The following is a 24,178-nucleotide window of genomic DNA, read 5'->3' on the forward strand; positions in this document are numbered from 1 at the left end:
ACGGAGAAATCATTTACATTGCAAATGTTTGTAACAGAAAATGGAACAAAATTTCAAATTTTTCTTACATAATGATTTGAGAGTAATTAATTGTTCACTCACTCTTTCTCCTACAGGTCCTCTGGGACCCATTGGACCAATGGGACCCTGCAGACAGCAAACACAGTCAAATCAATGTTGCAGTTGCTTTCACTGCACTATCACACATTCTCAATCCCACATTCTGCAAACACAAAATTAAAAGACATCACATTTATCCTGAGCTTTGGATGAATGTAGATCTGAAGTCTAAAACAAATATTTTTACTAATGATTTTCAGTATTTTCAAAGAACGTAGGCATATGATCCCACACAGAAAATATGGAGTGTGCACCAGGGGTTTCTTACAGAAGATCCTGGAAGTCCAGGGAGGCCTCTCTGTCCAGGAAGACCGATCTCCCCCTTCTCCCCTTTGCTGCCCTAGCAAACAGAAATGACAAGAATACAACAGCTTTATCTGCTTCCTGCATCTCCCGGCACTGTTGCTAAGATACACAAAGGCAGAGCCGGTAAACATGTAATCAATGAAAGGTGGGGTGCAGTTGGTGTGTTGGAGCTCAAGCTAATGGAGTCTTATACAGATAACATTACTGCTTATTTTTATTTGCCATTGAATTTGAAATATGAGAAGCTGTGGATTTCTGTATCTGGGTAAGCACAGCGTTTACAACCATTTGGGTTCAAACTAGGTGGATACAATTATTCCTTATGACAGTGGAACTCCAGGGGCAGCACATCAAAATACATGGCCAACAGAAAATAGGTTTTTGTTTGTTAGGAAAGTTGGCTGATGTTGTTCTGGTTGTAAAATAATGTGGGGTAGAGCTAACAATTTCTAAACTCTTTAAGCAAACCGAACTGTGTTCATTTTTACAAAGACCCTTTCAAAAATATTCATGCCCCTAGAACCTTTCCAAATGTTATGTTACAGCCACATACTTTAAAACATTTTATTGTGATTTGATGTGTTAGATCAACCCAAAATAGCATATCTTGAAGTGGAAGGAAAATTATACATAGTTTTCAACATTTTTACAAATACATATCTAAAAAGCAAGGGTTGCATATGCATTCACCCTCCTTTACTCCTAAATAAAATCCAGTGCAAACAAATGCTTTCAGAGGTCCTTTTAATTAGTCCACCTTTGTGCAATTTAATCTCAGTATAAATCCAGCTGTTCTATGATGACTTCAGAGGTTAGTTTGAAAACATTATTGAACAAACAGCATCACGAAGACTAAAGAAAAAAGTCAGGGATATAGTTGTTTAAAAGTTTATTAGGTTAGGAAACAATATCCCAGCTCTGAATATCTCACAGAGGACTGTTCAATCTTTGAAACATGGGAAGAGTATGGCAGAACTTGTGTCGTCAACGACACAATGCCAGTGACTGTCCACTGTCACTACATACTCATCCAGGAGGAGTGAATGCTATAAGTCACTGACTTCCCTAAATAGAACACGTTTTATTCAACATGAATGATAAACTGAATTTGACTGCACTGTTTAATAACTAAGATCAATTGGGATGTACGTACCTGACTTGGAATCTGTATGATTTGATTCAGTTGACTTTGTAAAGTGCCTCGAGACAATGAATGTTGTGAATTGGAGACATAAAATAAACTGAATTGAACTGAACCTTTCAGTTCACAGGCTTCAAATGGGTGGGGAATAGGGTGTGTCACCCCCCCTACCCCAGAACCCTACTTGTCTACATGCAATTTAACCCTTAGAGTAAGCGCAGGCACCAGAGGTTAGGATAATAAAATACCCCCACTCTTAGTGCCATTGAGGGCACTCACACCCAAGGCCCTACATATAAATGCCATGAAAATTTTATAAATGAGTGTCTAAGTTGTACAATAAAATTGGGGCACAGGCTGCCATGGGACCGCAAAGATGGAAATCCCTTGCGGCACCCCAATGATTCACCTGCACCCCAAGGACCTACATGAGTGGTAGTGTGATGGAGTGGGCAGAGGGAGGTGTCCGGGGATGGGGAGGGAAGGACTGGGAAGGAATGCTCTCCCAGGGAGCCAGCTCCACGGCTGACCCCAATAGGCACCCCCGTTCACCGAGTTCCAACAAGGGACGGAGGCATAGGCACATCCATCGGGCGAAAGGCTATGGACAGGTACCAGGCCCTGAGAACTGACCGAAAACCAGGACCAACACCCCCCCACCGGAACCATCCAAACCCTCAAAGCCCGATCGCCAGCCCCGACAACCTGTCCCCCGCCCGCAGGAGCCACCGCCCCCTAACAAAAAGGAGCCAGCCGGAAGCATGCGCAGCATCGACCAAGAGTGCGGCCTCACCACAGAAAAAAGAGCAGACCAGCCAGCCCAGCGCAACCAGAATACGCCACACAAAGGAGAGCGCATGACCAACATGCCCAACCACCCCCGAACCACGGGGCAGAGCCAACAGAGCGCCCAGTCCCCGATGCCCGGCACCAGACCCCAGCCACAACCAGGCAAGCAGGGCAACAAAACATGTCCCACACCAACACCGAGTCCACCAACAAGAAGCACCCAACCCAAAATGGCAGGCGCACCCAAATCCAAGCTCCGGACCAGCATAGGCAAATGCACGCCCCTCAGAAAATCAAGCCGAGACCCCCCGGGGCAGCCAGGCAGTCCAGCAGACTCCGCGATGCACCACCCCGGCCAGCACCGTGCCCAAGGAAAAGACACCAGCCTAACAAGCAGAAGGGCGGCAAAGAAAGACCACAGCATGCACAGCAAAGAGGCCGCACTCCCCCTGGAGATGCAGAACCACCAACATCCATGCCAGCCAAGCAGAAACGACAGAGCCGAGCCAAGCTGCTTCGATAGCAGCCTTTAGCTCATCCAGAGTGTTGGGTCTTGAGTCTCTCAACGTTCTCTTCACAATATCCCACAGATTCTCTATGGGGTTCAGGTCAGGAGAGTTGGCAGGCCAATTGAGCACAGTGATACCATGGTCAGTAAACCATTTACCAGTGGTTTTGGCACTGTGAGCAGGTGCCAGGTCGTGCTGAAAAATGAAATCTTCATCTCCATAAAGCTTTTCAGTAGATGGAAGCATGAAGTGCTTCCAAATCTCCTGATAGCTAGCTGCATTGATCCTTCCCTTGATAAAACACAGTGGACCAACACCAGCAGCTGACACGGCACCCCAGACCATCACTGACTGTGGGTACTTGACACTGGACTTTTGGCATTTTGGCATTTCCTTCTCCCCAGTCTTCCTCCAGACTCTGGCACCTTGATTTCCGAATGACATGCAGAATTTGCTTTCATCCGAAAAAAGTACTTTGGACCACTGAGCAACAGTCCAGTGCTGCTTCTCTGTAGCCCAGGTCAGGCGCTTCTGCTGCTGTTTCTGGTTCAAAAGTGGCTTGACCTGGGGAATGCGGCACCTGTAGCCCATTTCCTGCACATGCCTGTGCACGGTGGCTCTGGATGTTTCTACTCCAGACTCAGTCCACTGCTTCCGCAGGTCCCCCAAGGTCTGGAATCGGCCCTTCTCCACAATCTTCCTCAGGGTACGGTCACCTCTTCTCGTTGTGCAGCGTTTTCTGCCACACTTTTGCCTTCCCACAGACTTCCCACTGAGGTGCCTTGATACAGCACTCTGGGAACAGCCTATTCGTTCAGAAATTTATTTCTGTGTCTTAGCCTCTTGCTTGAGGGTGTCAATAGTGGCCTTCTGGACAGCAGTCAGGTCGGCAGTCTTACCCATGATTGGGGTTTTGAGTGATGAACCAGGCTGGGAGTTTTAAAGGCCTCAGGAATCTTTTGCAGGGGTTTAGAGTTAACTCATTGATTCAGATGATTAGGTTCATAGCTCGTTTAGAGACCCTTCTAATGATATGCTAATTTTGTGAGATAGGAATTTTGGGTTTTCATGAGCTGTATGCCAAAATCATCCGTATTAAGACAATAAAAGACCTGAAATATTTCAGTTAGTGTGCAATGAATCTAAAATATATGAATGTTAAATTTTCATCATGACATTATGGAAAATAATGAACTTTATCACAATATGCTAATATTTTGAGAAGGACCTGTACACAGCAATGAGCACCCAAAGCGGAAGCCATGCACAAAGCCCACAACATGCAAGTGCGCCCCCACCATCCCTCCAAAAACAAAGCCCCCTGCAAAGGTGCACCCACGTGAGAAGAAGACCCACAGCATCCAGGTCCAAGAACATGCCCGACCCCCATGCCCCTGCCTGAAGTAGCCCGGTGAGAAAACCCACACCGAAGCCCACAGAAGGCAGAGCCCACAGAGCCAAAACCAAAACCCACCAAGAAGCCGAGACCAGTCCACCCCGAGATCAGCACCGGCCAGCCCGCCCGCCAAAAGACACCTAAAAGACATCCCTCACACCTAAAAGACATCACCGACCCCCTCCTTGACCCCCTGCAGTTTGCCTACAGAGCCAACAGGTCTGTAGATGATGCAGTCAACCTAGCCCTTCACTTCATCCTCCGGCACCTGGACTCCACAGGAACCTACGCCAGGATCCTGTTTGTGGATTTCAGCTCTGCCTTCAACACCATCGTCCCAGTTCTGCTACAGGAGAAGCTCTCCCAGCTGAGTGTGCCCGACTCCACCTGCAGGTGGATCACTGACTTCCTGTCTGACAGGAAGCAGCGCGTGAGGCTGGGGAAGCACGTCTCTGACTCCCTGACCATCAGCACCGGTTCCCCCCAAGGCTGTGTTCTCTCTCCTCTGCTCTTCTCCCTGTACACCAACAGCTGCACCTCCAGTCACCAGTCTGTCAAGCTTCTGAAGTTTGCGGACGACACCACCCTGATCGGACTCATCTCTGATGGTGATGAGTCCGCGTACAGATGGGAGGTGGACCATCTGTTGGACTGGTGCAGCCAGAACAACCTTGAGCTCAACGCTCTAAAGACAGTGGAGATGGTTGTGAACTTCAGGCAGAACCCAGCCCCACCTGCCCCCATCACCCTCTGTGACTCCACAATTGACACTGTGGAATCTTTCCGCTTCCTGGGAACCATCATCTCCCAGGATCTCAAGTGGGAGCCAAACATCAGCTCCCTCATCAAGAAAGCCCAGCAGAGGATGTTCTTCCTGCGGCAGCTGAAGAAATTCAACCTGCCAAAGACTATGATGGTGCACTTCTACACAGCCATCATTGAGTCCATCCTCACCTCCTCCATCACCATCTGGTACGCCGCTGCTACAGCCAAGGATAAGGGCAGGCTGCAGCGTGTCATTCGGTCTGCTGAGAAGGTGATTGGCTGCAGTCTACTGTCGCTCCAGGAACTGTACACCTCCAGGACCCTGAAGCGGGCAGGGAAGATTCTGGCTGATCCCTCCCACCCCGGTCACAGACTCTTTGAGACTCTCCCCTCTGGCAGGAGGCTGCGGTCCATCCGGACCAAAACCTCACGCCACAAGAACAGTTTTTTCCCATCTGCCACCAGCCTGGTTAACAAAGCCCGGAAACCACCCTGACACTCTCCCTTTCCCCCACACCCCCCCTTTTTTTGCTGACAGGACACTTGTAACTTGTAACTCTATGTGTTACATTAACGCTCAGCTTGGACTCCTGCTTTACTTGCACTGCTTTACTTGCACAATGATCACCTGCACTGTTGTATTGCTCTTGCATCTTATACTGCTCTATATTTACTCTCACTCACTTAAAACTGTGCACATATATTTATATTATATTGTAGATATGTTTATACTGTTTAATTTGTACTGTATTGCACCGACTACGCCAAAACAAATTCCTTGTATGTCCAAAAACGTACGTGGCAATAAAGCTTTTCTGATTCTGATTCTGATTCTGATTCTGAAACCATGCAGACCCCTCCGACCCCCCCTAGCCCAGACTGAACCGGGACCGGGACTGGTCAAGAACCGGAATCTAGACAAGGAACCAGAATCCAAACCGGAACCACCGAGGTTCAAACGATGCCCATCCCCACCCGAGGCTAACCACCCAACTCCATCCCGGGAGATAACCTACACCCACCCAAACATTCGAACAACTTCCAGAACACATCAGACATTAGACACCCAGGTTGACTCCACCCCACCCCCTCCCACAGACCCTCTGTCCCACCAGCAGAGTGCACTCCTTGAAGGAGAGAGCACCTGCAATGAGATGGTACCTACCCGCCAGTTTAGGAGGCCCTTATGCCCACCGATGCACCGAAGACCCCCGGGCTGGTGCCGGATGCCAGAGCATGCACCAACCCAAAACCCTGGTGACATATCTGCCCGGACCCAAGCCTCCCCGACCCAGCCAGGACCCCATCCCGGGGGCGACACGCACCAGGAACCCAGAGCCCCCAAGTCCATCCCAGATCCGCCCAGGAGCAGCCCGGCCACCAGGCCAGTAATCGACGTCCGCAGGTACAGGCTCCCCAAAAGCATTGCATGCAGCCACCAGATGCCGCCCCAGAAAGCCACCAAAGCCCCACCCCAGTTGGGGCCACAGCCCCCGGTGCCAGACAACCCCAGAGACCCCAGCCCAGGGACACCCCAAATTCCCCAAACCCAGACACCCCCCCGCATCTGCCACAATGCCCCACAGGACAAAGCCAAAGGTGCCCCACCCCCACTAGGTGATGGAGCTGATTAAAGGAGCCCAGAGAGATTGATCTGATGAGGAGGCAGAGGCTGTCTCAAGACTTATATAATCCAACAGAAGGTTTCTGTACAGGTTAAACCATGTGAGCTGAATTTGTCTCTATGGTGACATCATCTAAGTTGCCCAACAAGCGAACTGAATTGGATGTGAAATATTACATCTCGGACACTTCACATATCAGGTGCCAGAACCTCTGAACAGGTGTACATAACCATAGTGCATGGATGTAATTGTCAGGTATATTGCCTGTGCAGTGGAAGCAAGTATTAGATGGTGCAAAACCCATCCTGAACATACGTTCATACATACCTGTATAGTATATTCTATGAAGGATTTTTTATTGCATTAATTGTAGACTGGTGTTATTAGTCATTTTAAAAGTTCTGGACATATCCGAGACCAAAATGCTTGGTCAAAGTTAACTGATAAGTCCACCTCCCATTTCATAATAGGAAGGGAAATTGATTCGTCTATATTAGACAGTGTCCTGTGTATCTTAGACATTAATTTGGGGGGGTTGAGTTTTAGGAACTCTAGTACACTTGACGGCATTTTAACCCAACGTTTTTAAGCCTAAATTTATTTTTTTACTATAGATTTAATTTGTTGATATTCTAAAAATGTATTCTTGTCCATCCCATATTGTATAATTAATCTATTAAATGGGATGAACTGAATTCCTTCAAATATATATTCCAGTTATTTAATTCCTTTACTCCTCCAATCTGGAAAGTTTATAATATTATTTATTTGCAGGATGTCAGGGTTGTTCCAATTGGGTGTGCGTCCACATGGGATTAGTGAAGACCCTGTCATTTTTAGATATTCCCACCATGCTGTCAGGGAGGTGCTGATATTGAGGCTTTAAAATTCATGTTGTTTTATATTTGAGCTAATAAATGGTAGATCTGAAATCTTATTATTGCATAATGTCTGTTCTACGTCTAGCCAGGGTTCATCTAGAAGACTGTGTTTAAACCATTTGTTTAAACCAACCAGATGTAATGTAGCCTGTTGGCTAAAAAGTAATGATGAAAGTTAGGCAAATCTAGTCCTCCTTTATCTTTGGTCTTTTGCAGCGTTTTTAAGCTAATACGCTAATACATTTTCATAGGAAACTCTATTGATCTTTAGCTGCATTAATCTCCTGCATTGCTCTTATTGCTCTTAGCCTCAAGACTTCTCATTACTGCTGTAGTCCATAAAGCAAGCGTCACTTGAGTCGACTTGGCTTGGTTCATTATAAGTATATTTTCTACTATTTGTTTCTGACTTGTGAAGCTGGAAGATACTGTTAAATAATGGACCTTCTAGCTTTAGGTTGTTTGTTGAGATTGTGATATTTAATACTTTGTCATAAATATCATCTGCATATTTCAGTTTAGAATACCGTTCTCAAAAACCCAAATATCTGTTTAACACAGAGCTTCATAAAAAATTTACTTTTAGATGATGAGTTGAACTTAAATTGGACAGATATATTTCACCAAACAATTCTGCAACAAAGCTTGGTTACTAAAAAGTATTATTTGAATTGATTTATGAGAAGCATGAACTGGTTTGACCTCCAAAATGAATTATCATTAGGAATCATAACTAAGTGCAGCTTAGAGTCAGCAATATATTTGTGAGTTTTAAATCCTCCAGAATTTCATTTTTTTTTACAAAGTCTATATCTGCTGCCATAAATAAAAGATCATTGGCATTCTGTGTTTTGTTAAATGTAGTTGGGCTTAGTCTGGAGAGTGTGGACTTAAAACAACTTTGAGCCCTCTGGCATACAATAACAAAAGCAGTAAATGACTGCATTTAAAGTGCCTTGCAAACGTCCCGTTACACCAACAAATTTTTGTGTATTTTATGGGAATTTAATGTGACAGATCAACAAAAAGTGTTGCATAAATGTGAAGCGGAAGGAAAGTGATGCATGTTTTTTAATAAATTTTACAAATAAAATCTGAGAATATAGAATTAATTTGTATTCAGTCCCTCAATTATAATACACCTAAATAAATTACAATGCAACTGATTACCCTTAGAAATAATCTAGTTAGTCATTAAAGGTCAGTATAAATTGTCAGTATAAATCGTGGTGGTCTGTTAAGGCCTCAGAGGTTTGTTGGAGAACATTAGTAAACAAACAGTATAATAAGGATCAAAGATGTGTTTTGATGTGTCCTGTCTTGGCATTTCAGCATGCTGTATATAGAGAAGTGGGTTGCCTACTTGTGCTAGGGCAGTTTTGCTCTACAAACAGGATATCTCAAGATGGAATCCTAAATTGTGTGATTGACTTTAATAAATTAACACATCAAAGTAGGCAGGCCATATTGTTGTAATAGTGACGTGTGTTTGTGGCATGTGTTTGTACCATTTGGATTATTTGTGTGTCGGTAAGTGTGTGAATGTGTGGGTTGGTGAGCGTAGGTGTAGCAGTAAATGTGTGTGTTTTGAGTGGGTGTATGTAAACAAGTTTGTCACCTGGATTTGCACAGTTGTTAGAGTGGCAAGAACAGTAGGAAGCCTACAACATTCAGCACCAGAGAGCAGCCGAGGACATGTGCCCTCGGCTTCAAGAAGGCCAAATCAGTCCCAGGCAGACAAACACAAGGTATCACCCCAGGGCAGTAATACCCTGTAAGGTAGGTTGCTAGTGATGTACAGCAGCAGCAGCCCCCAGGACACAGAGGCACAGGGTGAGAGGCGGGGGACCGAGCTAGCTCGACCCAGCCATACTGTCATCTACTGCCATGCAGGCCAAGCCCAGGACCCCTTCCATTAAGACTGCCCCGCATCAGGCAGAGGAGAGTCCTTAAAAGTCCTTAAAACGGCAGACTGCGGTAGCCGGAACTTGGAATGACCAAAGGAAGATGAACCATTACCATCCCACTAGCCCCGAAGGAGGTCAAAAGGGTTTCCTCCCAGAGCCCAACACATCCAATTGAGCCATAGGCTACCTGACAGGAATCCACCACTCCAGGACGTGGCCCAAGCATAAACACAAACAACACAGAAATGATCTCAGCAAAGGGCAGGCCAAGAAGATCACCCCACCGCCATCAACCCAGAGACCAGCCAAACCAGCCATGACCCCAGGCTGAATAGGGGCCCCAACATGTGCACCCAGCCTCCAAACCTCCAATGTCTACCCGGGCATAACCCAAATCCTTTAACCCTCCTCCCAACCCCCATGCACCCACACCCCCAGTCTACCAAGGCCCGAGACACCACGGCCCACCTGCCAGGCCAGGGACGCCAGGGAGACAACCCCCACCTGTCACACAGGTGACCACCCCATGGGAGCGAGATCAGGTCCCAGGCCACCCCAGGACCTAGCCCCAAACCCAACAATATCAGCCAAGAGCGGCAGCAGGCCAGTCGTCCATGGCTCAACCTCGCCCTGGATAATAGATTTTATTTTGCTATATTAAGAGACATTTTTTTTTATCCATGTCATATAAATCTTCTAAAATATTAAAGGGTAAGATCAAATATGCCTGTTAATGATTCATTCCTTTACTGTTTCATGTTAAAAACTGGTTCTACAAATGCAGACCAAAAAAAACTAGGGGTCTGTATATTTTTCCGGCCATTGCGGATTTAGTAAGGATGGTAACCTCTTCAACTTCTTTGAGCAGGTGCATATTATTCTCTGAGCTTTCTTTTTCACCAAGGGTAGAAATTCCTTGAGCTTATTAATTCATCAAACACTGTATTTATCCTCTTTGAAGCACGTATTTGCAAAGATCAAAATGAATGAGCCAAGTTCAGCTATAAGGGTGTATTCACACTTGCCACTTTTGATCCGCTTTAAACGGACCAGAGTTTGTTTCCCCCCCTTGGTCCGGATCTTTTGCGCATGTGTGAATACACTCAAGCGAACCCTGGTCCGGACCAAACAACCGGACCAAGACCCACTTTTTGAGGTGGTCTCGGTCCGCTTCCAAACGGACTCTGGTGTGGTTCGCTTATGGTCTGAATACAAACCGGGCCCGATCCGAACCAACTACAAAAAGCGTACGTCTCTGTGGTCATAAAAAGCCACCGTAGCCGGTAGCAAAGGTGTGTGTTGTAAGGTAATCATACCTGATAAACTGTGTGTTGTTATGACATAACACCGGCTTGTTGTGGGACAAGGCACATAGAGAACGTCGGCGTTCAGCCGGCATTCTCTGACGGAGTTCCAACATTGGAAATGGAACGTCTCAAAATCTGTGTTGAATGAGCTGCTCTTCACCCTCACAATAATATTGCAGCTTTAATAACGGCACAAATATGAAGAACAGAGGTGCTACACGCAGCACGTCTACAGCTGTTTTCCTCAATTTCCGGGTCTGTGCTCTGTCCCGCCCTCGTCATTTCTGTCCAATGGGAACAATGATCGTCACCCGCGTGGCTTTGTTTACAAGTAATGGTTGCAAAAAGTGTGAAAACAAACCGCACCAAATGAAAAAAATAAAGTTCGCTTTTGGTCCGGACCAAACAAGCGGACCAAAGGACTTTCCTGGTGTGAATACACCCTAAGACTACCTTAGAACTTAAAGGGGATGTTGCAAAGTGACTGATTGGATATAGGGTTTGGTTTGTATTTGTGTCTGCATAGGCAATAATTAGTTTTCTACATTTCCAAGGGACTTACAGAAAGAGTACCTATAGCAGAGTAGCATCACAACTGGTGTGCAATAAAAGCAATCCTGACAAAACATTTGTACCTGATGCATATTTCTTGACAAATATGTTTAAGAACTTTCTAAATGCTTGAACAAAGACATGTGACATGAATCATTTTTATGAGGTACATTTTCAAACATATAGGTGCAATAACCTCCAGGAAAATAATTTTGTTAAGGAACTATTTTATACTCTGCACTTACAGGAGCACCTGGAATCCCTGGAGTCCCTGGAACACCCTGGAGGAACAAAAAAAATGTCAAAACCAAAAAAAAAAACTAAACATGAGAGTATACGTTCTCTGAAAAAAATCTGAAGTCAAGGAGGACATGCTTACATCTCTTCCATCCCTGCCACTTTCTCCTGGGACCCCTCGAGGGCCCTCTGGTCCAGGGGGACCCGGAGGACCTTGAAGAGATTTGTCAGGCTAAGACAAGAGAAAAACAGTAAATTTGACAGATACTACAGTCACAAGGACAACTGCCAATTCAAGAATTCAGTTAAAATATATCAAATCAGTGTTATTTTATCCAAATACTAGAACATCTCCATAAATTAGAATAACATTGAAACGTTATTTATTTCAGTACTTCAGCCCAAGAAGTGAGAATCAAACGTTATATGGCCTAATAGATGTGATGTTCTATGTATTAAGCACAACAACTATACTGATTCATTACAAACAGCGTGATATATTTCATGTGTTCATGTCTGTTAATTTTAAATGCCATGTTAAATTTTTTATTTCATATAGTGTACTTCTAAAGAAAATCCAGAACTTTTTTTTTCAGAAAATTAGAGCCTTACATAAAATCAATTAAAAGGATTTTTAATACAGAAATGCTGGCCGACCAAAATATATGCCCTTAAGTTGTTCAGTTTTTGTATCCAATATTTGGCTTGGGTTGCTTCTGCATGAATTACAGCATCAATGTGGCATGAAATGGAGGTGATCAGCCTGTGGCACTGCTGAAATGCCACAGGCTGCTCAAATAGCTGCCTTCAGTTCTTTTGCAATGTTCGGTCTAATGTATTATTTTAATATTGACAATATTCCATACATTCACAATGGGGTTAGACCTTTGCTGCCCAGTCAAGCACAGTGATGTTGTCAAGTGATGTAACAACCTAAAACAAGAAATGTGGGAGTTGTAGCCCATGTCCTAGATACATTTGTGTGCAGTGGCTCTTGAAGCTCTGACTCCAGCTGCAGTCCAGGTCAATATCGACCAAAAGTGTTCAATGGGCTTTGTTTTGCAAGACCCTCCTGGCTGCAAGTGGCATGTCGCTCACTGTAAGATCACTCCGCCCACATGGAAATGTAGCCCAGGCTAAAGAAACCTCTGACAAACAAAGACGTTGTTATGGCGTAGATAGTGAAGCTCACGGTGTTACCTGAGGCATTTGGTAAGGCATTGTTCTTGTTTTTATCCCTGCAGCATTTACATGTAGTTCAAAATGCTGCTACTTGTCTTTTAACTGGTACAAAGAAGGATGAACACACAACTCCAGTTTTAAAACCTCTTCAGTGGCTTTCTCTCTGTCTTCACATTGTTGTTTTTTTTGCTCACTTTTTTTAAGGGTCTAGCCTCATCCTATCTACTTGATCATCTACACACCTTTGAGAGCACTCCGGTCAACCAACCAGTTTCTCCTCGATGTTCTGAGATCACACTTAAAACATGGAGGTGACTGAGCATTCTGCTGTGACTGCCCCAAGACAGTAAAATAACTTAGCTCTATAAGCACAGCACAGAGCTTAGAATCGTTTAAATGTCAAAGTCATCTCTTTTCCCTGTCCTTTGAGTGATTGAGAATGAGACACTAAATAGTCTAAATCTTAGCTATTTGATTTATTTTTATTACAGTTTTATTTTATTTGTCATTTTATGACTGTTGGTGTAATCATGAAGCACTTTGGTTAACTGTTGTTTTATGTGGTATACAAATAAATTGGACATTGACATTTCATTTTGACTTTTCCTTCCACTCAACTTTCCAAGAATATGATTGTACAGCACTCGGTGAACAGCCACCTCTTTTAGCAATGACCTGTGGTGCTTTATCCCACTTGTAAAGGTTCTGCATTCCTCTCAAATAAGCAATCCTCCCATGATTTTGCAGGCCATAACATTTGTGTATTAAATACATTTTGAATAGGTCTTCTGTAATATTAAAAATTTCTGAGAAACAAATTTTTGCATTTTCATTTGCTGTAAGCCATATGTTTTGAAATCTAACAGAAAATAAATCCTTGAAATACTGTATATCACACTTTTTAAAATGAATGTATTTAATAGTCCTTGTGCTTCATTGTCAGGGAGTCAAATGCTGCGATTTTGATAAAGCTTATGGTGTCTCTGAGATACAAGTATTTGATACACTGCCGATTTTTTTCCTAAATTTTATCATAGTTACTCTTTAACTGTGAGTGATGGAATCTAAAACAAAAATACATGCGTAATGCTGAATTAGAGAGCCACCAAAGCCACCACCATGAATTAAAAGAACAAAGGTGATTAGGCCACCATAGCATCAAAAACAGCTTTAAATCCCAGCCAAAAAAGAAGGAAGAGTTGAAAAATAAATACCTCAGCATTGGCAAACATCTGCAGAAGCAAGAGAAATCAGATAAAAGGAAAGTTAGTTGAAGAAATCCACCATCACCTTCACCAAAGTGTCAGCAGAAGCGCATGTATTCATATTCATAGTAGTGAGTAAGAATCATCATGCTGTCATTTAAATACGCCTCCACCCACCCACCTAATTCTATATCTACAACCTCCATGTTAGCCTAAAAGCTAGCAGAGTGCATCTAACCAGGTTGTTTCTGTCTATTAGGGCTGCAATCATTTTTATTTTATTAAGTATGACAGAATAAAATTAATTTATGGTCATCCTGATTCATTACGCCGCAAACATTACAGAGGATGAAATGTGAGACAGCAGTGACATTTTCATTACAAGCTACGTCAGTGTCTCAGAGGCAGACATCGTAATAACTGTTCTTCATCCACAGAGAAATAAAAGATAATATCATTATTTAATCATAAATGTCACAAACCTTATATGGCTTTGTGTGTGTGTACGTGGAAGTGTGTGTGTCATTCTAGGATATTACTGAAATGAAAAATAAAATTCTCAAATCTCATCATACATATTTGACACCATGTTGATGATGACATTCGTATTCATCTATACTCGAGATGACTGAAAACCCCAAAAAATCAGTTGCATTATCAAGTTGTACATTTTGAATTGTTCCTCTCTTTGATGTGTGATCCTTAAGGCATGAAACATGAACCAGTAGATAAACATCCCTAGGATAGTAGATATGGATGTGTTCCATTTGAAATCTGAAGTCAGAATTAATTAATGACAACCCTCAAAGTTGGAGATTTTTTCAAACTTTGACTTTAAAATGCAACATGGCTGACTAGCATAATATGGTAGAGGTATTTTCTAGAGCTAAAGTATTTATTTGCATTGCTATCTGTTTAAATCTCTTGAAATCAGTCATACACATAGAATGTTCTATGTTTATATGTTTCGACAGTCTTTCAATAGACAAAATGAACAGGGGTTTGTATTTATTAGCTTGTGATGCTAATCATTGTTACCTAGTTTGCAGAGGACAGCAACTTACTGGTTTTCTGAATTGTGATTGAAACTTATTTGGAAATTAAGTGGGAATCAGATTTTTGCATGCACTCATCAAATGAATGAATAATAACATTAAAGGGGACATATGCGAAATCAAATTTTTTCACCTTTAAATACATTTTGTTGTGTACTCGGATTCAGTGGGAATGCAGAAAAGTTGAATTTAGTCTCTCCAGGTGTTGCAGAGATATCTACAGGGGTTGGACAATGAACCTGAAACACCTGGTTTTAGACCACAATAATTTATTAGTATGGTGTAGGGCCTCCTTTTGCGGCCAATACAGCGTCAATTCGTCTTGGAAATTACATATACAAGTCCTGCACAGTGGTCAGAGGGATTTTAAGCCATTCTTCTTGCAGAATAGTGGCCAGGTCACTACATGATACTGGTGGAGGAAAACGTTTCCTGACTCGCTCCTCCAAAACACCCCAAAGTGGCTCAATAATATTTAGATCTGGTGACTGTGCAGGCCATGGGAGATGTTCAACTTCACTTTCATGTTCATCAAACCAATCTTTCACCAGTATTGCTGTGTGTATTGGTGCATTGTCATCCTGATACACGGCATCGCCTTCAGGATACAATGTTTGAACCATTGGATGCACATGGTCCTCAAGAATGGTTCGGTAGTCCTTGGCAGTGACGCGCCCATCTAGCACAAGTATTGGGCCAAGTGAATGCTATGATATGGCAGCCAAAACCATCACTGATCCACCCCCATGCTTCACTCTGGGCATGCAACAGTCTGGGTGGTACACTTCTTTGGGGCTTTTCCACACCGTAAGTCTCTCGGATGTGGGGAAAACAGTAAAGGTGGACTCATCAGAGAACAATACATGTTTCACATTGTCCACAGCCCAAGATTTGCGCTCCTTGCACCATTGAAACCAACGTTTGGCAATGGCATGAGTGACCAAAGGTTTGGCTATAGCAGCCCGGCCGTGTATATTGACCCTGTGGAGCTCCCGACGGACAGTTCTGGTGGAAACAGGAGAGTTGAGGTGCACGTTTAATTCTGCCGTGATTTGGGCAGCCGTGGTTTTATGTTTTTTGGATACAATCCGGGTTAGCACCCGAACATCACTTTCAGACAGCTTCCTCTTGCGTCCACAGTTAATCTTGTTGGATGTGGTTCGTCCTTCTTGGTGGTATGCTGACATTACCCTCGATACCGTGGCTCTTGATACATCACAAAGACTTGCTGTCTTGGTCACAGATGCGCCAGCAAGACATGCACCAACAATTTGTCCTCTTTTGAACTCTGGTATGTCACCCATAATGTTGTGTGCATTTCAATATTTTGAGCAAAACTGTGCTATTACCCTGCTAATTGAACCTTCACACTCTGCTCTTCCTGGTGCAATGTGCAATCAATGAAGACTGGCTACCAGGCTGGTCCAATTTAGCCATGAAACCTCCCACACTAAAATGACAGGTGTTTCAGTTTCATTGTCCAACCCCTGTATATATTCGGTTGGGGTCATATTTTTCAGTCTGCTCAGTTTTGTCTATCATCTCTTATGTTTTTCCAACCGAAATTCCTATTTCCCCACTTCAAGGACGAGTGCCTTTAGCAACCTCCACCAGTATCAAGAAGGATTTTCCAATAGACTTTATCTAATTAAGGGGTCTGTTTCTTCTGTCTATGGAAATGAGGGACACAGCAAAGTGGTAAGCCACAAATAACTCTAAAAGGACAACAAACGTTATTTCAGGCTTGAATTTATTGTGTGTTAATATGACATCCTGGCTCCTTTTCTGATAGCCATAGTATTGCGCCTTCTGCTTGGGTTAGTGCTGTGTGCTGGTTTTAGCTCTTTGAGGACAGAACCGTACTGCGTATTTTAAATAGCGTTATTACATAAAAGGCTTTGTATTGTTTTTTCCGTTTTTGTCTTGTTTCTGCGGTGCTAGATAACTGTTATCAAACTACAAAAATGGCTGAACAGGTTAAATTGAAACACTCATCGACATGGAGAGGGGCGGGTGTGAAGCGCCTCAACAGCATTTAAAGAGGCCGCGCCAGAACGAGTTGCTCTCAGATGAACCTCAGAACAGGGGTAAAAGAGCCTGTGGAGCTACAATAACAAGGAATTCAGACCAAAGCATTGCAGTTCCACTTTATATAGACAACAGCTGAATGATTTAAGTGTGAAAAGGAAGGATTTAGAAGCATGATATGTCCCCTTTAATAATAACAATCTTCATTCTGGACTTGAACTAGATTTGAACAAAGTTTTTTGGGACAAAAAATGAAACATCAAACAACTTCATTAAAATTATATTTTTCCATAGTGAGATAAAGAGAAACAATGTGCTTGTTGAAGCTATCAAGAAGCTACTGGCATTATTCTTGTGGTTTATTATACCGAACACACAGGTGTTCCAGGATCTTCCACTTTATGATCGCCTTGAACCTTCGTGGTTCCTGGGTGCTCCTAAATATATTTAAAAGTTTTCTTTTATAGGTGGTGACAGTTTGAGTCAGATGAGTTAAAGTGACACATTAGGATGTTCCAATGATCCTAAGCAGATATCAAAGTTAGTTGTGATTAGGCTGGCTAATGTTAAGCTTGTGGAATGGCTCTAACCTCAATTTAACTGAAAATCTATGGACTAAGGTTACAACTGCGGCCCATTCCATAGAAACCAACCAATTTAAATAAGATCTACAATTTTTGACTAAAAGAGTGGTCAAATATCCAGCTAATATGATTGTTTGTCATTCCTAGATTCAGACCTTGTAGTCAAATGAAAAACAGCATAGTACTATTATCTTAAAGCTAATGCTAAATCTGTTCTTGGCAGATCACCTGAGGTTCAATTTTCAAAAGAATTAGATGGAAAAAGGTAAATTGTTTTAACAAAATTTAAAAGATGATTTAATAGAATTATATTTTTCTGGTTTTTGGCTCTATCCTGGGGCTGGGTTTGGACTTTACAAGTAGCATTTTCAACCTCTGCATCTAGTAGAAGTGAGACTTCTTTGCCTTGGATTTATTATTATTCTGGATCTCAATATGACTGTTGCAAGTATTGTGTGTGTGAGTACAGAGCCAAGCAGACCTAAGTCCTTCTTACTGTACCTCGGTGGCAGGAAGCTCATTGCAGCTCTCTCTCTGGGCTCTCTTTGGATCGCAGTGAATTAACATCCACTGGAGCTCAAACTGAAAAAAGTTAATGTTACAAATTATCCAAAGTTAGATAATAGGGACATTTTGTAATGATAAAGAATGGTAATGGGATACTTTAAAATGATATAGTTATTTCTTTTTAGTTTAGAGTCAGAGCTCCCCTAGGGGTTGTTGAGCTTTATTTTCCTCTCCTGCATTTTTCTGCAGGGATTAAGTTTTTTCTTTCTTTTTTACCAGCAGGAACCCTGCTGAGCAGTTTTGCTGTGACTGCAGCACTTTAGAAATTATAGCAGCGCTTAACACGCACATAAAACTGAATGCATTTGTTCTCAGAAAGCTCAATTTCCCTGACAATGCCTAGGTGCAGAGCCTAGGCATTGATTAGATGCAGCATGCAGGTCTCCATCTGGTCTTACCACCACAGAGGCATCAGGATCGGCATCCAGCCTGCCAATGAGAGTGTCTCCATCTGTGTTGATTGGCCCTTTGCCCTTGATGGGTTTCTGATCCACAGGCTGGCAGTCCACGTACAATGTGACCTGCTCACGCTCAATGCCAATCATCACCTTGTGCCACTTGGTATTGAAGAGTACAGATAGGCCAGGAAAGGTGACAGTCTGCAGGTTTCCATCTGCACCCATCAAAAAGTACTCAAGAGCCTGCTGGTCGCCATTCAGCCTGAGTCCAGCCTGCTTGTGGCCGTCTTCATCCACTATTTGCCAGACATTCCACACCTTGCCCACCGTGTTCTTGATCATACGAAAGGTGGTCATGAAGGAGTACTCATCCGGGAAGCCCCGAGGAAAATTAAGCCTACAGAGGGAGGTGAAGAGCAAGGGTTCAGATAAGTAAAGAGAGGGAGAGAGTTTTTAGCTGAATGCCACTCAAAGGCACCCAGTCAAGTTATAACTCACAAAACCTATTTTATGTTAGTGTTTTATGATTGCAAAATAAGTACATCTCAGCAAAACTGTCAAAAGCAAGACTTTGATGCAAATAACTTAGAGCCTTGTCATCTCTGTCTTTAGATTCAAAGTAAAGCCAACAGAAAAGCTGTCTCAATGTATAAATCAGTAACATAATGCAGACCTGGTTAATAGGAACTTACTGCATTTTTAACAAGCCAAACTCTCAGGAGGAGGTGAAATCATGGATCGCCTCTGCAACCAAACTTTTACTGTGTTGTAAATGATCAAGGTGAGGCAATAAAAGAAGGGAATTCCTGTAGCCTAATAAAATAAATGAAGACTCTTCCAAGTGTTGCCTCTGGTCAGAAAGTCTGAAGCATGTGGTGCTTCTTGCCCTGCAGTTGATGAGAGGAGCAGAGCTGAAACTAAGGAGGAGTTCAAATCCTTGTCTGTACCTCTAGATTTGCAGGGGAATAACAATGAGGTATTTGCTTTCAGGGCATAAGGACTGAGGGGCATTGGTGAGGGGTGCCAGTGACTTACATAACAGCCTCCAAATAAAGCTGGTGTACAGAAAATAACCTTAACCCAAACAGACTGGAGCAGGCAAACTGGGAAACACCAGAAGGCAACCTTATTTATGTAATATTACTAAAGTCTTTAACCGATACTCTGTCAATAAGCCAGGTCTGTGCCCAGAAATCAGCTATGTTGGGACCCCAGCAATGGGGACAACATAAGAACTTTTCTGGAACTTTCAAAATAAATCACATTAACCTACTTCCAGCACAGCCAGAAACGGGGTAACAGCGGACTTCCCGTGACATCACTGTCCGAATAAAAGCCCCGCTTTGCAGCAAACTGACCTCTTCCACGCAGGTCCCCAGAGGAACTGGACGGAGGGACACAGCACGCTAATGTCTCTTTGCGGGCAAACAGACATAACTCTTCAAACCAGATCCAAGAGTGTCATATGATCCCGCAATCATATGCACTAAGTTAAGTATGAATGAATTGCTGTTTGTGTATCCGGTATTCATTCATGAATGGGGTAATTAAGGATTTTCTCTCTGAGGTCTACAGAAGCAAACAGTGTTCCAGAGAGTTCCCAGCAAAGACCCTGTCTACAACGCCGAGTGGAGCAGTTTTCCCAGTCTGAAGGAAGGACAACGGGACCGCATCACCGTGGTTACAGCAGTAACGTGCAGTTTGGCCGGCTGACAGAACAAGCCGCCCCACCCCCCAGCTACGGAGGTCAGCTGCAGTTAACCCTTTGTTCACTGTGGAGGCTTCCTCCAACTTTGTCCCCGGACAACCTTTCCTCAGCACGGTTCACGTAAGAGGTAGTGTTGGGCAGAGAGTAAGTAGTTTAGAATGAAATAATCTAAACATTTTTCATTTTATGACATTTGGTTTTGTTTGTGTTGAAACTCAACCATCTTAGTGCTAGCAGATTATCTGCTCAGCACATGTGCTCAGTTTGTGTGTTCTGTGTTTGGTTTTTTTCAAAGTTAAGACAAATTTTATTTAAAGGGTGATTTTAAACACAGAAGATCGGCCATAACGTGCCGTGGTATTAGTGGTATTTTAAAGGTATGTGTTTGATTCTGATGATGAAGCTATAAGCTCCTTTTGTCAGCTTTAACTGCTAACAGCTGAGAACACATGCTTGCCTGCTAAAGATCATTTACCCAAAAAGGTTGTTAGTTTTCAATCCAGTAAAATAGTATTTCCCCAAATATTATTTTACTAAACTTGATGACTAAGTAACACAATTAAGCCCATTTCTCAAAGATTTGGTTCTTATTCAAAATAATATTTCTTTAAATATTATTTTAATAAATAAAGGCAGCTAATGAGACACCGTTGAGAATTAGTCATCCAGAAGGTTGGTTTTATTCAGCAGATCATTCTGATCTTGCATTGTGAATGGTGGTCTAAAGGTATGCCAATTATTGCCTAAGTTAGTTCCAAGACTAACTTAACTTCACTTCCAGATTCTTCAAGATAATCCTTGGTTCTCAAACATAAACATTGCACGGTAATGTTGCATAACTGTTTTGGTCATGGTTTTCAACCATCTTTCATCAACTTGTTTATATTGTACATAGCCCATTAGTCTTCCTTATTCTTTCATTCTGCTTGGTAGTTTAGTTGGATTGTTTTAGCATGGTGAAGAGTTTGTTGATTGAAATGTGTTTGACTCTGAGTTGACTTATTTTTGTTAATAAATTCTTGTATTTTAAGAAATTGTGTGAATTCATTCCCTGTGTGTGCAGAGTTTAGCTGTTCAATCATGTCAGAGCTTGGCTCATCCCTTTCAATTTTGTCCTAATGCCACCGCCTTATTAGGCTGGTATTCACAGGACAACCCTTAACAGACCGAAATATTATTTAATAAAATATTAAAGTATTAATATTAAATATTAAAGAATATGTTCATATTCATAATTACAACAGCTAGTAGACACTGAATGGAGCACAAGCTACACACATCTACAGGTCCTTCTCAAAATATTAGCATATTGTGATAAAGTTCATTATTTTCCATAATGTCATGATGAAAATTTAACATTCATATATTTTAGACTCATTGCACACTAACTGAAATATTTCAGGTCTTTTATTGTCTTAATACGGATGATTTTGGCATACAGCTCATGAAAACCCAAAATTCCTATCTCACAAAATTAGCATATCATTAAAAGGGTCTCTAAACGAGCTATGAACCTAATCATCTGAATCAACGAGTTAACTCTAAACACCTGCAAAAGATTCCTGAGGCCTTTAAAACTCCCAGCCTGGTTCATCACTCAAAGCCCCAATCATGGGTAAGACTGCCGACCTGACTGCTGTCCAGAAGGCCACTATTGACACCCTCAAGCAAGAGGGTAAGACACAGAAATACATTTCTGAACGAATAGGCTGTTCCCAGAGTGCTGTATCAAGGCACCTCAGTGGGAAGTCTGTGGGAAGGAAAAAGTGTGGCAGAAAACGCTGCACAACGAGAAGAGGTGACCGGACCCTGAGGAAGATTGTGGAGAAGGGCCAATTCCAGACCTTGGGGGACCTGCGGAAGCAGTGGACTGAGTCTGGAGTAGAAACATCCAGAGCCACCGTGCACAGGCGTGTGCAGGAAATGGGCTACAGGTGCCGCATTCCCCAGGTCAAGCCACTTTTGAACCAGAAACAGCGGCAGAAGTGCCTGACCTGGGCTACAGAGAAGCAGCACTGGACTGTTGCTCAGTGGTCCAAAGTACTTTTTTCGGATGAAAGCAAATTCTGCATGTCATTCGGAAATCAAGGTGCCAGAGTCTGGAGGAAGACTGGGGAGAAGGAAATGCCAAATGCCAGAAGTCCAGTGTCAAGTATCCACAGTCAGTGATGGTCTGGGGTGCCGTGTCAGCTGCTGGTGTTGGTCCACTGTGTTTTATCAAGGGCAGGGTCAATGCAGCTAGCTATCAGTAGATAGCTTCCATCTGCTGAAAAGCTTTATGGAGATGAAGATTTCATTTTTCAGCACGACCTGGCACCTGCTCACAGTGCCAAAACCACTGGTAAATGGTTTACTGACCACGGTATCACTGTGCTCAATTGGCCTGCCAACTCTCCTGACCTGAACCCCATAGAGTATCTGTGGGATATTGTGAAGAGAACGTTGAGAGACTCAAGACCCAACACTCTGGATGAGCTAAAGGCTGCTATCGAAGCATCCTGGGCCTCCATAAGACCTCAGCAGTGCCACAGGCTGATTGCCTCCATGCCACGCCGCATTGCAGCAGTCATTTCTGCCACAGGATTCCCGACCAAGTATTGAGTGCATAACTGTACATGATTATTTGAAGGTTGATGTTTTTTGTATTAAAAACACTTTTCTTTTATTGGTCGGATGAAATATGCTAATTTTGTGAGATAGGAATTTTGGGTTTTTATGAGCTGTATGCTAAAATCATCCGTATTAAGACAATAAAAGACCTGAAATATTTCAGTTAGTGTGCAATGAATCTAAAATATATGAATGTTAAATTTTCATCATGACATTATGGAAAATAATGAACTTTATCACAATATGCTAATATCCTGCACACGCCTGTGCACGGTGGCTCTGGATGTTTCTACTCCAGACTCAGTCCACTGCTTCCGCAGGTACCCCAAGGTCTGGAATCGGCCCTTCTCCACAATCTTCCTCAGGGTCCGGTCACCTCTTCTCGTTGTGCAGCGTTTTCTGCCACACTTTTGCCTTCCCACAGACTTCCCACTGAGGTGCCTTGATAGAGCACTCTGGGAACAGCCTATTCGTTCAGAAATTTATTTCTGTGTCTTAGCCTCTTGCTTGAGGGTGTCAATAGTGGCCTTCTGGACAGCAGTCAGGTCGGCAGTCTTACCCATGATTGGGGTTTTGAGTGATGAACCAGGCTGGGAGTTTTAAAGGCCTCAGGAATCTTTTGCAGGTGTTTAGAGTTAACTCGTTGATTCAGATGATTAGGTTCATAGCTCGTTTAGAGACCCTTTTAATGATATGCTAATTTTGTGAAATAGGAATTTTGGGTTTTCATGAGCTGTATGCCAAAATCATCCGTATTAAGACAATAAAAGACCTGAAATATTTCAGTTAGTGTGCAATGAATCTAAAATATATGAATGTTAAATTTTCATCATGACATTATGGAAAATAATGAACTTTATCACAATATGCTAATATTTTGAGAAGGACCTGTAGCCCTTGGCAAGACACTTAACTCCAGGTTGCCTACAAATCTGTAGTGTAAAGCTCTTTAAGCACCCAGTCTGACTAAAAAAGTGCTTTATACATTCAGTCCATTTACTAATAATACTTATACTAAAAATAATCCTGTTGGCAGAATCTGCCATCTGAGTTAAGGATGTCTGAAGATCCTTCAGAGTTACCATGGGTCTCTTCTCTGATTAATGGTTTCCTTTCCCAATTTGTTAGGATGGAAATTCATATCTTGGTAGGTTTGAAGTTGTCTTACCATTTCCAGATGTGCTCTTTAAGAAGTTGTTTTATCAACTGATCGTGTTCTAAATATCTTGACAGCTTTCTCTCTGAACTGTCTGCTTTTTTCATTGGTCCTTATGAAGCTGTTTGTTTAATAATGATCTCTAGGAAA

The 24,178-nt window shown here is 42.8% G+C and overlaps 1 protein-coding gene across 3 annotated transcripts in view; it reads right to left on the reverse strand.

Annotated features, from left to right (window-relative positions):
• LOC124879156 (collagen alpha-1(IX) chain-like) overlaps positions 1–24,178 on the reverse strand; it is a 64,234-nt gene that overhangs the window by 23,073 nt on the left and 16,983 nt on the right. For 2 of the 3 annotated variants that reach the window (XM_047383520.1, XM_047383518.1), the window contains exons 5-11: positions 18,555–18,951; positions 18,091–18,171; positions 13,932–13,949; positions 11,678–11,767; positions 11,544–11,579; positions 389–460; positions 103–147 (exon numbers count right to left, since the gene is read on the reverse strand). In XM_047383520.1, coding sequence (XP_047239476.1) covers positions 103–147; positions 389–460; positions 11,544–11,579; positions 11,678–11,767; positions 13,932–13,949; positions 18,091–18,171; positions 18,555–18,951 — 739 coding nt within the window. The remainder of the gene's footprint in view (positions 1–102; positions 148–388; positions 461–11,543; positions 11,580–11,677; positions 11,768–13,931; positions 13,950–18,090; positions 18,172–18,554; positions 18,952–24,178) is intronic. The other variant, XM_047383519.1, reaches the window with a different exon arrangement.

This window comes from Girardinichthys multiradiatus, chromosome 13 (assembly GCF_021462225.1).
Source record: "Girardinichthys multiradiatus isolate DD_20200921_A chromosome 13, DD_fGirMul_XY1, whole genome shotgun sequence".
In the NCBI taxonomy this organism is placed as follows: domain Eukaryota; kingdom Metazoa; phylum Chordata; class Actinopteri; order Cyprinodontiformes; family Goodeidae; genus Girardinichthys; species Girardinichthys multiradiatus.